General features: G+C 42.4%; 1 protein-coding gene across 2 annotated transcripts in view; it reads right to left on the bottom strand.

Annotated features, from left to right (window-relative positions):
* GLT1D1 (glycosyltransferase 1 domain containing 1) overlaps window positions 1–17,211 on the bottom strand; it is a 110,169-nt gene that overhangs the window by 35,313 nt on the left and 57,645 nt on the right. The window contains exons 7-8 of one of the 2 annotated variants that reach the window (XM_065904840.1): window positions 13,081–13,176; window positions 12,255–12,304 (exon numbers count right to left, since the gene is read on the bottom strand). The exons of the other annotated variant lie outside the window; for it this stretch is intronic. Of the exons in view, the coding sequence (XP_065760912.1) occupies window positions 12,255–12,304; window positions 13,081–13,176 (146 nt within the window). The remainder of the gene's footprint in view (window positions 1–12,254; window positions 12,305–13,080; window positions 13,177–17,211) is intronic. 2 annotated transcript variants of the gene reach the window in all.

The following is a 17,211-nucleotide window of genomic DNA, read 5'->3' as shown; positions in this document are numbered from 1 at the left end:
AAATATTCTTAAACTTAGGCAAGTGTAAGACAGAATTCTAAACATGTCTTCAAAGATAGAGGTAGATGAGGGTGTAAGCACATTTTACAAATACAGTGTCTGCCAGCTCTTCCTGTTACTGCAGATGAGTTTAGAAGTGAAAGCAGATTCAATTTCTATTCTCATTCACACTTCACCAGTAGGTATCAGGAATTATAAACCAAGTCGACTTAATGAATATGATGATATCCCTAGAGTTTGTCATACTGAAATAATTTTGTGTTTTCCAAAAACTTCATTTTGGTTTCCTCTAGCGAGGAAATGCTGTGTGTGTGTGTGTGTGTGTGTGTGTGTGTGTGTGTATGTGGTGGTGGAGCCCAGATCCTTTAAACTATTCATATGCTGAAGATGTATCCCAAAGAACCAGTAACGCAAAGCTCACTCATTTCCCTGAGGTCATGACATCACTTTAATGGTGGACACAGCAAATCTGGGTGCGTAACAAAGTGGAAATTATTCCTAGATTTTTTAAAAAGCTTAATGTACTTTAATAGCAAACTTGCAGGAACAGTACAGAAGATACACACCACTAGACACATGTATGAAAGCAACTCAAAAGTGTACTGAACAGATGGAACCTACCATATGATTAAAATACTGCAAAGGCCATTTAGTTGCCATCAAGAAGAAACGGACTTGTTTTAAATATCATATGATACTGTTTATATTTGGAATTTTTTAAATGATGTAAATGAAGTTATTCACAAAACAGAAATAGACTCACTGACAAAAAAACAAAGTTATGGTTACCAAAGGGGAAAGGCGTGGAGAGAGGGATAGAGTAAGAGTAGTCGTGTCCGACTCTGCAACCCAATGGACTATATAGTCCATGGAATTCTCTAGGGCAGAATACTGAAATGGGTAGCTTTTCCCTTCTCCAGCAGATCTTCCCAACCCAGGAATCGAACCGGGGTCTCCTGCATTGCAGGCAGATTCTTTACCAACTGAGCTATCAAGGAAGCCCAACATACAAACACAACTATATATAAAATTGATAAACAATAGGTCTTACTGTGTAGCACAGGGAAGAATACTTAATCTATAATGGAAAAGAACCTTAAAAGGAATATATGTTTAATGTGTGTTTGTGTATGTTAGTTGCTCAGTTGTATCCAACTCTTTGCAAGCCCATGGATTGCAGCCTACCAGGCTTCTCTGTCCATGAAATTCTCCAGGCAAGAATAGTGGAGTGGATTGCCATTCTGTTCTCCATGGCATCTTCCTGAGCCAGGGATCAAACCCAGGTCTCCTGAACTACAGGCAGCGCCGTGTCTGAGCCACCAGGGAAGTGTGTGTGTGTGTGTGTGTGTGTGTGTGTGTGTGTGTGTGTGTGTGTGTGTGTGTGTGTGTACCTGAATCACTTATCTATTATGGAAAAGAACCTAAAAAAGAATATATATATATATATACACATATATGTATATATATAACTGAATCACTGTTCTGTACATCTGAAATACAACTTTGTAAATCAACTATATCTTAATAAAATTTTTTTTGCCACTTTATTTTTTTAATTGAAGGATAATTGCTTTACAAAATTTTGTGGTTTTCTGTCATACATCAGCAAGAATCAGCCATAGGTACACCCATATCAACAAAAATTTTTTAAAAAGACATTTGTTTTAAGAAAGTCCAAATGCTGGCAATATTTTAACAGGTTTATTGTTACAAAAGTCAACTTCTGAAACTTGCTTGCTGAAACATTCTGACCTGTGTTAGTGTCTCTGCTTTTAATACTATTCTCAAACAAATGGAAATAGAAATTGTCAACCCCTGATTGCTGCCCCCTATTTTTCCACTCCAAATCACACAGGTAGCTTTTGACCCCATGGAGTAAAAACGTAACATTTAGAACTATCAATTAAGAAGATAATTTTTTTTTTTAAAGAGTGAAATATTTTCCGTCCTAGTAGGGTCTTAGGGATATTCTCGGTGTATGCAACATGCTGGCTGAATGTCCTTTGGCATAACTGTGACACATTTGGCATGAATCGCCCACAGACTGGTGTCTTCTAAAAAGACAACCAGATGCCTCACTTGTCTCTTGCCAAGCACGGATAGTTGCGCTCTGTAGGTGCAGATCTGTATGGAAGATGGGTCTTTGGGACACTAGTTCACTACCTTTTCAGTCTGCTGGCCTCCCAAAATAAAGTTGCTATTTCTTGCCCCAACAACTTATTTCTTGATTTATTGGCCTGTCCTGCAGCAAGCAGTATGAACTCGAACTCAGTAACATTTACTCTCCACTTCTCACCTCTCTCCTAATTACATGTCTTCTTCTCCACCAGGAAGGCCAACCTCAATCCCTAAAATCCTCTCATCCCCCACTGCATAGGCAAATGTTCCCTCTCCGAGGAACTTCGTCTCATCATCCAAACAAGAAGTACAGTCTCCTTCCAAACTTTTCTACCACCTCCTACAAAACATGGATCTACTTTTTTTGGTACTTGTTGGGTGTGTGTCCAATTCTTCTCTTTATACATCTTCATTTTCCTCCCAAGGTCATGCTAGTTCTGTGCTGGATAATATTTGCTAAATGAATGATTTCCAACTGGTTCTACCTTTCTGTTTCCCACTTTTGATTCTTTCCACCTGAGTTATCCTAAGCCATTTGATTACATTATAACCCTAATATCAAATCATGAAAAGGTAAACAATTTCATGAAAGCCTTCTTTTGGCATTACATATAAATTTTGACTAGCTCAGTCGGTAAAGAATCTGCCTGCAGTGCAGGAGACCCGGGTTCGATCCCTGGGTTGGGAAGATCCCCTGGAGAAGGAAATGGCAACCCACTTCAGTATCCTTGCCTGGAAAATCTCATGGACAGAGGAGCCTGGTGGGCTGCAGTCCATGGGGTCACAGAGTCGGGCATGATTGAGCGACTAACACTTACTTATGAATTTTGACAAGGCTTCCCTGGTGGCTCAGCGGAAAGAATCCCACTGCAATGCAGGAGATCCAGGTTCAGTTCCTTGGAGGAGGAAATGGCAATCCACTCTAGTATTCTTGCCTGAGGAATCTCATGAACAAAGGAGCCTGGCAGACTACAGTCCATGAGGTCCTAAGAATCAGACATGACTAAGCAACTAAACAACTACCACCATGAATTCTGACATACAAGTTTTACTTATGATAATTTTTAGTTACAAATTCCTCAGAACTTCCCTGGTGGCCCAGTGGTTAACACTGTGCTTCAAATGCAAGGGGAGGTGGTTCAATCCTTAGTCAGGAAACTAAGATTCCACATGCTCCATGGTGTGGCCAAAAAATTTTTTTTCTTATTAGGAAAAAACAGAAATTCCTTTTGTTTTTAATTTTTAAACATGTTTCTTCTCTCATGATTAGGGGAAAAGATTTCACCAAGGAAAAAATTTTTATAAGACAGCTGAAATACCTAACTGGAGAAAAGAATGGCTACCCATTCCAGTATTCTTGCCTAGAGAATTCCATGGACAGAGGAGCCTGGCAAACTATGGTCCATGAGGTCACAAAGAGTTGGACATGAGCAACTAACTTAACGCTTTAACTAAAATGTAGCCGAAAGTATAACAGCAACTTTCAAGTTGAAAGTACAAACTGCAATAAACTTTTCTGGGCTTGCCTTCCACATCAGTTCATTTTCAAATCTCTTAGTAAAGCCAAGGGGAACAAAACACAAGATAAAGAAAAAAAAAAAAAAAGAAGGGTAGATATTTTTATTTAATGAAAGCGCATGTTATGAAACTTTAAAAAGCGAGAGCATAGCAAGCAGCAAAGAAAATTCTCATTTCCTCCTTCTAAGCTTATTTACTTTCTAGCAAAATACATTGTCTCAACTCCCAGGCTGAAGGAAAATCATCTTAGATATAAGAAATTATCGTGGAAAGTCATTAAGCTGTCACGCACGAGCTGAATGTTCCTACCACATTGCTTATCAAAGAGAACCATAAAATGCACCCACTCCATACGCCCCTGCAAGCAGAAACCACACGCTTTGTCAAGATGGCTGGATCAAGAGATCAAAGAAACTTTAATAGAAAACCAGCGCCTAACTCAAACCATCCTGCAGTTAAAACAGAATCTTAGCCTGTCAACACACAAAGGAAACATTAGCACAGAAAGTTCTTTCATTCTTTAGTTAAAAGCCCATATGATGCTGCCTATGAACCAGGTGCTATGCCAAGTATTTGCTTATTTTGACCTCATAGGAAACTATGAGGCAGGTAGCATTTTCTGAGTCATGCCCACTTTACAGATGGAGAAACTGAGACCCAGAGCAATGAGGGTACCCAGCTAGCATGCAATCACTCTATTACACAGCCATGCAGAACTACCCTTTGCCCGACAGGGATGATTCGATCTTGTTCTAAAGATGTTAACGAACTTGCCAGCAGTAAGCAGTAATGAAAAATTAAGTAGATTTCACAGGGGACTGGGATCTCGCTTTTTGAAATGTTCTTGCTAAGAATGATCACTGTATTTTTTAGATGTGTAACATACACAGCACCACCATTTTTTTAAAAGCAATCTAAGGACACTCTCTGCGTGTGTGCTAAATCATTTCAGTCATGTCCGACTCTTTGCGACCCTGTGGGCTGTAGCCTGCCAGGCTTCTCTGTTCGTGGGATTCTCCAGGCAAGAATACTGGAGTGGGTTACATGCCCTCCTCCAGGGGATCTTCCCAACCCAGGGATCAAAACTGCGTCTCTTACGTCTTCTACAATGGCAGGTGGGTTCTTTACCACTAGTGCTACCTGGGAAGCCCACCATTCTCTCTACTATTCTATAAATGGTTGGTAGAGAGATGAGTGTCGATTAAAAAGGAGAGCAATAATATTCCAAAGAGCAGGGTGATAACTGCCTTCTGAACTGGACCACGGAACATGCTAGGAACAAACATTAACGCTGCATGCAGCCCATCCCCTGGGCTCCCCTGTCCTGGCAGACACACCTCCAGTCTAGAGTTACCTGTCTTTGTCTCTCTTCCTAACCAGACCTCATGTCCACCCAGGCAGGGGCCAAGTCTATTCTATTCTCTAGGACTAAACATAAGGGCCACATTGATATCCATTAAGTGACCTACAAAAGTATTCGGTTCTTGTCTGATCGTTCATACAAACAAATCAGTAATTCACACATGCCATGATCATCGATTTTCTGCTTTGAACATTTGGCATCCATTTCACCTATTCTGCTTCCCCTGAGCATCTTCTCACCTCCGCCCACTGGGTGTGGTCTGATGGAAGTGGAATTAGGTGCCTGGTCCTTTCCTTACAAAATGGCAGAGGTAACCCACGGCAGACCATGGACCTTGAAGGGAATGACCCAGAGATTAAGAAATGGATGCAGTCAAACCTGGTCTCCAGCCTCCCCAACAATTCTCTTAGAAGCTCTTATCATCTCCTAATACATGTCCTTGCGCTGAAGTTGGCCTGAGGCTGCAGCCCAGGGGCACAGGCTGAGCTGTGTAGTTTCTTCACTGGGGTCTCCTATCTGACCAGGCTCCGTGCAGAGACACGGACAAAGACAGCAGGAATCACTGCTGTATGCACTGTGAGCACACCCTAAAAACAGACTGAGCTCTTTCTCAAGCCATATTCACTAACTGAGTCAATGCAATTTTGTTCTAAGAAGCCCTGCACATGACCCGGAAAGGCTACAGTCCTCCAAAAGGGTGCAATTTAGACTTAAAGTGTTTATTCAGTCATTGAGCTTGGCAGTTAACAAAGAAAAAAAATGAATGGAAGAAGAGTGTATTCACATCAGATGTCAAAAATAATTATAGTACTTGGGGTGTTTAATCCGCTCTAAGAGATAATGGTTAAAAGATGAATTGTAATGTGTCCCAAGATTTGACTTCTGACCCACTTCTCAAATCCATTTCCAAAAGATCAGTGTATTAACCCATAGCATTTTAGCAGATTCAATGTCAAGCGTAAAACCCTTTTAATCTCCTCCTACTTCTGTATTCAAAAGTGGTGTTAAATTGAATTCTTGACACTGAAAACTGATAGATGCCTAGAAATCTTGTAAGGATAATAAGGAAGAGCTTGTTTAAGTTGAGTGGTCAAGAGAAGCATATCGAAGTCAGGCCAAGATCTGGGGAGAGAATCTCATTAAGGAAGCAGCCAACACACTGGCTTTCAGGAAGGAGTATGTTTAGTGGCCACACACACACACACACATACACACAACCATTCAGTGTGGTCCAAGTCAGTGTTTTCCAGACTTCGAATCTTGAAGCACATCATGAAATCAACCTTGGAATAAAAATAGGCACTGTTTTAATGACATGAAATATCAAAGCAGAGGCATGGAACAGGTTTTTAAAAAAAGATCAGAGTGTGTGAAATACATGAAGCAAGAGGATTGTTTAATTAAGCTTGTCTCTGGTGTGTGTGTGTGTGTGTGTGTGTGTGTGTGTGTGTGTGTGTGTGTGTGGTGGGTCTGGTGTGTGTGTGTGTGTGTGTGTGTGTGTGTGGTGGGTCACCATGTAAAATGTGCTGGAGTTGGCTTTACTTGCTGTCTGGTAATTTGAAACTGGTCATGGGAAAACGTTTTTTACAGAAATAGGCAAACAGGGCTTTTAGGAAATAGGGTTTGGAATTTCCCTGTTGGTTCAAAGGCTAAGACTTCGCCTTCCAAAGCAGAGGGTGCAGGTTCAATCCTGGTTAGGGAGCTTAAAAAAACAAAACAAAACATAAAACAGAAGTAATACTGTAACAGATTTAATAAAGACTTTAAAAATGGTCACCATCAAAAAGATTTTTTAAAAAATTGTGTTTACCACCTTGCCCATCCCAACAGAACCAGTTGTTCAACACTGACCAGCATACCACTGGTTATGGAGAAAAAGCAAACAAACATATGATACTTAAGAGACATTAGTTTATCTGAATTACTGGAGGAGATGAAATGTGTGTCTACATATCAATATATTGGTTTTAAATCTTCTGAGGAACTCATTGGTGGTCTGCATTTTCATTGCTAGGGGTTCAGGTTCAATCCCTGGTTGAGGAACTAAGATCCACAAACAGGGCAGTGTAACCAGAAGAAAAAAAAAAAAGAAAAACTACTTTTGTAGGGAAGAGGGAGCCAAGAAGGAAACAAGTGGTTTGAATTTGTGACTAATTAAATTATATTCAGTGCTGCCTTAGTATTTCAGAAAATCAAATTATTCGGTTTACTAAGACGACACTAAGGTGTTTGTGATGGTGGCTACTGATTCTCTTTAGATTTGATAAAGACCCATTAGAAGGCAGGGATATTGCTAGGGGCTGAATGTTTGTGTCCCCCTTAAAATTCACACATTGAAATCTTAATCCCCAAGGTGATGATATTTGGGAGCGTAGATCTTTGGGAAGTGATGCAGGAACCTCATGAATGGGACTGGTGTTATGATAAAAGATCCCAGAGAGCTCCGAGGATTCAGCAAGCAAGCAAGAGCATTCTGGACTTCCTGGGTGGTCTAGTGGTAAAGGATCTGCCTGCAATGCAGGGGACATGGTTCGATCCCTGGTCTGGGAAGATTCCACATGCCTCAACAGCTAAGCCTGTGCCCCACAACTACTGAGCCCTCGCTTGAGAACCCATGCTCTGCAACAAGCAAAGCCACCACAGTGAGAAACCCGGGCACCGCAACTAGAAAGTAGCCTCTGCCTGCTGGAACTAGAGAAAGTCTGTATGCAGCAACGAAGAGCCAGCACAGCCAAAAACTGAAGGAAAAAAAAGATAAAGCAAAAGTACCCTCAGAAGAAAATGACTCAGCGGACACTTTCACCTTGGACTCGAAGCCTCCAGAACGTCAGAAATAAATTTATTGTTTCTTAGCCACCTAGTCTGCAGTGTGTGGTTACAACCGCCCAGATGGACCAAGACAAAGAAACAGGAGTCAGGTCCCAAACACTCCTGCATTCAGGTCTGTGCAAGCCTGAGAAGGCAGCCACATCCCTGCAGGCAGAGTTAGATCTGGAAGATCCAGTCTCTCTGGATGGGGGAGAAGAGAGCAGATCCCAAGAAATCTCCAGACTGGGCGTGGCCCTGGCACAGTGCCAGGTGTTTACAACTGGTTTTTTCCGAGTGGCAAATTTGCAACCCAAGATGCCTTTCTCCATTTCCTAGAGGGTTTTTAATTACAGATAGTGGAGGGCCGTGTGGAAGAAGTGCTTGAGAATTATTACTAATTCATGGCAATGAACTTAAGGACCAGCAACTCTCAGATCATAACCCTTCACGGCCCTTCACTCAAGAGCTCCCTTTCCAGGCTCCTCTTTCTCTTTCATTCCCTTGCCGCTTTGCTTTCTTGGCTCCACCCACACAGACTAAGTCAGTGGCTGAAGATGAAGCTTCAAAAGGGACCTCCAGGGGCCTCAGGGGTGGGGCATTCTACGAGACTTGTTCTGGACCTGCATTGGCTCAGGAAGAAATATGTCCTCAGATATGTCAGAGATGTATTAGACTAGCTTGGAAAAGGGGAGGAGGAAAGGGGAAAGGAGAAATTCCACTAGAAATTGTGGAAACACTAAAGCTTCTCATGGCACAACTTTCCCAGGGCCCCTGTAAGCCTGCTTTGTCTTGGGGGCGCAGCTCAAGTCGCCCTCTGTTTCCTGATTCTCATCAGGCGAAGTCATGAGAGATCTTACTCGAAGCCACTTAGGACTGCCTCCCTCTGGAAGTTACAAAAGAGGAAATACAGGGACTTCCCTGGTGGTCCAGGGGTTAAGCATCCGCAGCCAATGCAGGGGACATGGGCTCCATCCCTGGTTCAGAAGGATTCCATGCGCCACAAGGCAACTGAGCCCCCAAGCCACAACTACTGAGCCCTCAGGCCTAGGGCCCACGCTCTGCAACAAGAGAGCAGTCTCCGCTTGCTCCAACTAGAGAAAGCCCGAGTGAAGCAATGAAGACTCTCGTGATCAAAATAAATAAATAAACACAACTTAAAAAAAAAGAAAGAAACTACAGAGGTTCATTTTGTAGGACTGACAAGGCAAACAAAGAGAGAAAGAGAGTCAGAGCAAGGACACACATGAATGTTTATCTAGCTAGTTGCCAGCACTTAAAACTTTCTCACACACACACACACACACACACACACACACACACACACACACACACACACACACGCATGCATTTTTTTTTTCAAAAGAGAAAAAAAAAGGCCTCTGGGCTGTGGCTTCTCCTGGAAGGTTGACAAGGGAGCCTGCATCTCTGGATGCAAATCCTGCTGTGGCTGATCATGCTCCCAGTCAGTCTTGCCACAGTTTGCCACAGTCTCCGCCCTCCCCTACTGCCTCCCAACCCAGAGCCCAAGAGTCTAATTTCTTTGCAGTGAAATTAGGAGGAAGGAAACAGTTTTTACAATCACTATTCTTTCAAAAGTAGGCAAACTAAAGTTAGAGGGAAGCTTGTATGTTTCAAAAACAAACGGGAAAGTAAGTTTCTTTCCCCTGGGGACGGAAAAGCCTTCCTAATTGTTTAGAAAACAAAATAACTGGGGCTTCCCTGGTGGTCCAGTGGTTAGGAATCTGCCTTCCAACGCAGAGGACATGGGTTTGATACCTGGTTGGGGATCTAAGATCCCACATGCCTCGGAGCAACTAAGCCCTCTCGCTACAACTACGGCGCCTGCACTACAACGTGAGAGTCCAAGCACCTTAACAAAGACCCAACAGCTAAGACCTGGCACAGCCAAAAGAAAGCAAAAACAAAAGAAGTGCCTCTTCTAAGGGACCATGACTTAGGAAGTCTCTATGAAACAAATGGCTTCCCTCACTTGTAGGCAAGTGAGTTAAGCAGGAAGGTGCTAATGGATGCGGGAAAACAACATGTACCCTAGTCGCTCCCTCTTCTCTGACTCCAGTACCAGCTAAAATGCTGCTTCAGGCTTTATGTTCCTGGAAAAGGGTTTCTGGCACATGCTTAATGCTATACTTTGAAGTTTGCCACCTCTCTCCAGGTTGCCTTAAAAGGAAGCGTGACAGAAAAGTCAAACAGAGAAATCAGGTCATCATTAGGCCACAGTTGTTTGTGAACATTTTTCTCCACCAAGTATTGTCCTTTTGGTATTTCTGCCTCCAAATACACTGTGTGTGCATGTGTGTGTGTGTGTGTGTGTGTGTGTGTGTGTGTGTGCGCGCCCGCGTGCACACACGCACTCAGTCGTGTCCAACTCTTTGCAACCCCAAGGACTGTAGCCCACCAGGCCCCTCTATCCATGAGATTTTTTTTCAGGCAAGAATACCAGAGTGGGCTGCTGTTTCCTCCTCCAGAGGATCTTCCTGACCCAGGGTTCAAACCTGTACCTCCCAGGCACACTGAGCTTTCATAAAAACTGTTTCCCAAACTGGCTATTTGCATACTTTTGCAATTCATCACATCTGTGCCCCCTCTCTACTATTGTTTATTTAATACTTTTGTGAAATAAATTCATTTTTTTAATCAACTGATTTTTAAAGGAAATTTTCGGAGTTGGAAAACCAGTATCATGCATCATAAATGGAACCAAACCATAAAAACAAAAGCAATGAAAAGTAAAGCCACATTACTAAATTTTTTCAAGATAACTGCTGCTGCCACGGTTCTAAGCTTGCAGCCTTCTCTCTTGGTTAGCAAGAATCTCAGTATCAAATTAAAGCTTTTTCAATCATGCTGCTCAAACAGAAATTCAGAAAGAGAATTAAAATAATACTAGTAATAGCTTTGCCTATGTGACTTAACATTCTTTAGTGCACTGGGAATTACCTTGTTAACCATCAAAAGGCTGGCCCTGAGCCTCTGTGATGTGTGTATGTGCGTGCAAGTGTGTATATGTGAGCGCCTGTTATACCAACAAACAACATGGATGGTGGGGTGATTCATCTTCCATGTGACAACCAATGTGGCCCCACAAATTCTAGCGCCTGGTATATTTTTTAGGCTAGGGGGCCTTTCTCCAGGTAAATGTAGTATTTCCAGAGGTCTTTAGAATACTGAGAAAAGCTTGCCACTTCTATTGCCTACCTCGTGGGTCTCTAGGGAACTAGGAAACTGACAAGATGAGAAATGACAGAATAGAACAAGGATGTCACGAAGGCATTTAACATGCCCAGACTCAGCCATCCCTGCTGGGCGGAAGGGAAAGGCAGTGGGAGATGTCGTTCATGGAAACAGAAGACGAAGCCCTGATACAGACACCCCAGGAAGAGAAGACAAGACATCCTTACATCCCGACTGGCGGGACGAGGGTTCTGTTTTCTAAACTGCTTGGACAGAGCCAATCAGCGTTTGCTTTCATGAGATGACAGTGCTGCCACCCAGACTCTCTGAATGCTTGGAATTGACTCTGAGGGGACCTCTCTGGTGGTCCAGTGGTTGGAAGTACAGCTGCCAACGCAGGGGACATGAGTTCGATCCCTGGTCCTAGAACTAAGATCCCACACGCCATGAGGCAACTAAGCCCGTGCTCTGCAACAAAGGAAGCCACCGCAGTGAGAAGCCCTTGCATCGCAACTAGAGAGGCGCCCCTGTTCACAGTAACTAGAGAAAGTCCATGCAGGAAAGAAGAGCTCAACAAAGACCCAGCATAGCCAAAAAATTTAAAAAAACAACAACAAAAAACAAAAACACAGCCTTGGTAACAATTAAAAAAAAAGAAAAAAGAATCAACTCTGGAACAGATCACCTGCTTGCTCCAGATCTGCAGAGGGGGAGCGGGGGTGTCCAGAGTCCCAGGGAGCTGAGAGGCAGCACCCGCAAGCCCTTCCACTGACCTCTGTTCCCCAGACAATAGCCATGGTCAGCCAAGGACATCCCCCAGTGAAGACTTCATTTCTCGTGCTTATAGGTACTTATTCTCCACCCCACTTGGCTTCTAAATGTATGTCAATCACCTAATCCAGTGCTTGGATGAACAGCTCCATGTCTGCTGAGCACTTTCAACGAGTTTCAAAGATGATCTGGACCACATGTGACATCTATCTTATACACCCACTTAGATAAACTTTCTTTATATGCCTCTAGTCCTGAGAGAATCCATTACTTACCCTCCGTAGCATTAAATTAATTGTAAAGACTTATAAAGCGTCATCATCTCTAACCTCAGCCTGGTGTTCATTTTTTAAAAGGCAAACAGGCTTTATTTGCTTAAGAAAAAAATAAAATATGAGTGTGAAAAGTAACTAATTTTACAAAATGTCTAAAAAGAATGGAGGAAAACAGAGATGAGATCAAGGCTCATGGCAAATCAACTTACTTCAGGACCAACAATAACCATGTAAACGTTGGGCTCTTCTTGATGCCATTCTTGAGGAGAAAAAAGAAAAAAAAAAGACTTTTAAAATGGTTTTAAGTCACAGCTGAAAACATAAGTCAGTTCAGTATTAATTGTGCTAATAATATAAATTCTTTCATATCATTTTGCTTTCATATTAGTCAACTTACAATTATTTGAAATCTAACTATTGGACTTTTTATGGTTTTAAGGAAAACTTTTTTTCTAGACCATTGCACATTATTCAGATATTTAATTTATTATGTAGTTAGGATGCATATGCCATCATAACTCAATATGGACTTCAGTATACACTGGAGTCTACAGACTAACTTAAGCAGTGCAACAAAACTCCAAATGTATCAAACAAATTGGCATGTGTAAATTATTTCCAGGTAAAATTATTTTAGCCTTACCATTATTGGCTATTTTTTACGATTTTCTCAGAAGCTGAGACGATCCCTTGGAGAAAAGAAATGGGAACCCATTCCAATATTCTTGACTGGGAAATCCCATGGACAGAGGAGCCTGGTGGGCTACAGGAACCCAGGGGATTGCAAAAAAGTCAGACATGACTGGGCAACTAAACAACAACAGCAAAACAGAAGCTGAGGGCACAGGAAAGTAGGAAACAACTGAAATGACTAACAGCGTGATTATTTTTCTGGTTGTTTCCAAAGCAACAATCTAGAAATAGTTCTGCTGGTGGGCAAAAAAAATGAGAAATCTCAAAGTCCTAAGGAGAGACCTTTGAAGATGGGAACCGCACTGGAATCCCGCAGGCGAGGGGTCACTCAAGAACACATACCGGAGAATGCATCCACCAAATAGAGAGGGTCTTTCACTTGTCTGAGTCCACAGATCAGGAGAAACAAGTGTAGATTGTCAGCACTTTGGTTAATCTCTGCAACAGAAGAGTTCCGGGTATATTGAAAGGAGAGCACGTGGCTCCATGACAATGATCCCACAGAGCTCAAAGGCTACTCGGCTCTGAACTTTCAACCAGCTGTGCCCACACCAAACCTTTATTTTCATTTCCCTGCTGAACTAACAGTTCTTCTGATGGCTCAACCTGAGCTGAGCCTGGCCTAATAAACATAAAGGTAATTCCCACTGCAATGCAGGGGGAGAAAGCAACAGAGAACTGACTCAGCTATTACTGAAATGTCAGCCATCGGTCATAAAAAATATTTCAGTGAAATTCCAGTTAAGAAGAATGTCTTCTTCATAAAACCATAAAGATGGTTTATATAAGAATGTCCTCTTAAGTTCATATATTAGTACATATACACACCCATAGATAGAGAAAAGTTTTGGTTTGCCATTTGAAAGCTGTCATGTAAGACTGGGGCTTCCCAGGTGGTGCTAGTGGTAAAGAACCAGCCTGCCAATGCAGAAGACTTAAGAGACGTGGGTTCAGTCCCTGGGTCAGGAAGATCCCCTGGAGAAGGGAATGGCCACCCACTCCAGTATTCTTGCCTGGAAAATGCCATGGACTGTAGCCTGCCAGGCTCCTAGGGGTACAGTCCATGGAGCCACAAAGAGTCAAACACAACTGAGCGCACACACACACACACACACACACACACACGCACACACACACAGAGTAAATCACACACATTCTTTGTGGCCCCTTTCACCAAAAGGTGGAACCCATTTCCCCACCCCTAGACGCTGGGCTCACCTGGTGACTTGCATTAATTACGCAGCAAGGAGGGACTTCCCTAGTGGTCCAGTGGCTAAGACTCTGAGCTCCCAGTACAGGGGGCCAGGGTTTGATCCTTGGTCAGGGAACTAGATCCCACATGTTTCAACTAAGACTCAGTGCAGCCAAATAAAGAAATAATATTAAACAAAAAATAACAGAGCAAGTGAAAGTGATTCCCAAGCCTTGGTCTTGAAGGCTGGTGTCCAGGGCCCTCACCCATTGGGACATGTGTGCATGCATGTTAAGTCGCTTCAATTGTGTCAAATTTGTGACCCTAGAGATGGTAGCCAGCTAGGCTCCTCTTGCCCATGGTATTCTCCAGGTGAGAATCCTGGAGTGGGTTGCCATGCCCTCCTCCAGGGGATCTTCCCGACCCAAGAATTGAACCTGCATCTCCTGTGTTGCAGGCAGATGTTTTACCCACTGAGCCACCTGGGAAGCCCCCACCCACTGGGACACTGCTGCCTCACAGTCAGGCTGGGCTGCCTCCTTAAGAGTATACTTGATGGAGACAGACTCAGCCTCTCACGCAGGGCCTGTCAGGCCTCAGGCTAACTTACAAGTGAGCCTAATACACACAGAGGAAGCAGAGATGACCCAAGTCCAAACCGTGCATGTGTGCTAAGTCGCTTGTCACGTCTGACCCTTTGTGACCCTACGGACTGTGGCCTGCCAGGTTCCTCTGTCTATGGAATTCTCCAGGCAAGAATACTGGAGTGGGTTGTTATTCCCTTCCCCAGGAGATCTTCCCAACCCAGGGATCAAACCCAGCTCTCTTGCATTCCAGGCAGATTCTTTACTGTCTTAGCCACCAGGGAAGCCCCGAGTCTAAACCACTGACCCACAAAATCATGAGAAAATACATTGTGGTTGTTTTAAGTCATCATATGCTGAGGTGGTCTGTTATACAGCTGTATCACAGGGAGAATAGACAATATTAATATCATTAACCCAAGTGAACCTAAAACTTCATCATTTGCAAATGCATATAACTGGACATAAAACCATGCAAGGAGAAAGTGTTCATTCATACATTTAATTTCATTCATTCAGTTCTTTTTTTGTTGTATTCTTCTGGTTTTTTTTTGTTTTGTTGACCATCCTGCATGGTATGTGGGTATGGTTGGGTATGGTATGGGTAGGTGGGTATGGCTGGGGTCTCCCCAACCAGGGACTAAACTTGTGTCCCCTGCAGTGGAAGCACCGAGTCCTACCCACAAGACTGCCAGGGAAGTCCCCTCATTCATTGAATTCTCAATGGAAACAAGTTCATTTCCTCTATGACTTTTTTCTTTTTTTTTTTTTTAAATCTTTTGGTCACACTTGAAGCGTGTGGGATCTTAGTTAGACAACTAGGGACTGAACTCGCTTTCCCTGCATTGGAAGTTTAGAGTCTTAACCAGTGCACTGCCAGGGAAATTCCTCCTCTGTGCTTTTTTAGTAAGATAATTAGAATAAATGTAACAGAACACATTGAGAGTACTCTGACACAATCACAAAAGCTAATAATAATAATAATGCATAACTAGCTCTGGAGAAAATCTTTACTGAAATGTTAAGATTCAGATGTCCTCTTAGAAAACCCTTACACCTCCTAAGAAAAGCAGGTTTGGAAGAACCTTGGAGAAAAGTGATCTTCGACATATCTGTACTCCAGGATCCCTAGGAAAGATAACCTTGTAAGATAACCTTTCTTGTAAGAAAATAATCCATAATCGATAACATTGATCTTTAGAATGTTTTGTGACTTATATTGCCACACCTGCACGCATGAGATAACTGTTTACATACACACACAGATACACACATACACAGTACAGTCTCAAAGAATAACTTAGACTTATTACACACCAGGCACTCTGATATCTTCTATTCCATTTCACTTCATTTTTTATTAAAAGTGCTGGTGCCCAACTCACTAAACTGAGTTTGAGATCCTCCTTGCCCTTCTCTTCCCCGACCTACTAGACTCTAGAAGGAGACAGAGTTAATCCCATATCCCCTTGCTTCTCTTCCCCCACTTCTTCCTGGGATGGAGATTAAATGTCACAGGAATTTAGAAAAGGACATTAGAACAGGATCAAACAAAGAACCAAATGCTTTGTCTTATTTTAGGAATTTTTAAAAAAGAAATTTTAAATTAAATGCAGAGACAGCACCTGGGTTTGAGAGCTTATGTGCGTTTTTCAGATATACCAATATCATTTTCAGGAAATGAAGTTCAAAAATCCTGATCAAACAACCAAGGTCTCAGGCCCACCTCGGGAATGCATCAATCTGGAGTAATTCCATTTCAGCCTCTCCTGGGGGAAATGTACTATGCTCATTCTCAGATTTTAAAAAAGAACAAAACAGACTCGCCTGTAGAGGCTTGGAGGTCGGGCACAGACCCACCTAAACTTTTTTAGTGGATTTCATCTCCTCATTTTAACCCGAAACTTATTTTTCTTCTCTTGACTTTTCCCCTAAGATCCAGGTTTCACATGAACCAAGGTTTGAACTCATCCTTTAAACACCCATTTACGTGCCTTTCCGATATTACCATTTCCTGGAGAATGGTATTTTTATCTTCTAAACAAAATGTGTCATTTTCATGGTCTGACACCACATCGGTCGCGACAGACTAAGTACCACACTCCAAGTCCTCCAAGTTCGTTCTAGAATAGAAACCCAATCCTCCTTAAAGTCACTTTCTTTGCTGCTTTCTATTCCAGCAGCTCTTGTTTTGTTGGTTTTTTTGTGTGTTATTATAAGGAGAAAAAAAATTCAAGAACTTCTGCTTAGTGATCAGACTTAGTGAATGTTAAGTTGAAAAATCTGTTTTGGGGGTCTGTGAATGCCGAAAGAGATCTAATAACAGGAATTTTCCATCTGAAAAAGTGATTTTTCCTCAGAACAGCCCGAGGAAGGAAAATATGACCATCTGAGCTGGCATATTAGAGTATCCATATAGGAAAACTGAGTTTTAAAGGAGAGAGAAGATCAAATAAACAATGAAAATAGAAATAAAGTGAGAATTTAAAACCCAAGAAGGTGTAGCCAGGTCAAGTTTAAGTTTTACTGTTTCAGGATTGATGGGCTTCGAGGAGCCATTACTCTACATGCATTAGTTACTGGTATTTAGAAACAAAAATTAGAACTTCCCCCATGATCCAGTGCTTAAGACTGCACACCCAATGCAGAGGGGCCTGGGTTCAATCCCTAGTCAAAGAACTAGATCCTACATGCCGC

The sequence above is a fragment of the Muntiacus reevesi genome, chromosome 13 (assembly GCF_963930625.1).
Source record: "Muntiacus reevesi chromosome 13, mMunRee1.1, whole genome shotgun sequence".
Taxonomy (NCBI): domain Eukaryota; kingdom Metazoa; phylum Chordata; class Mammalia; order Artiodactyla; family Cervidae; genus Muntiacus; species Muntiacus reevesi.
Note: the sequence above shows the minus strand (reverse complement) of the source record. Positions and strands in the feature narration are given on the sequence as shown.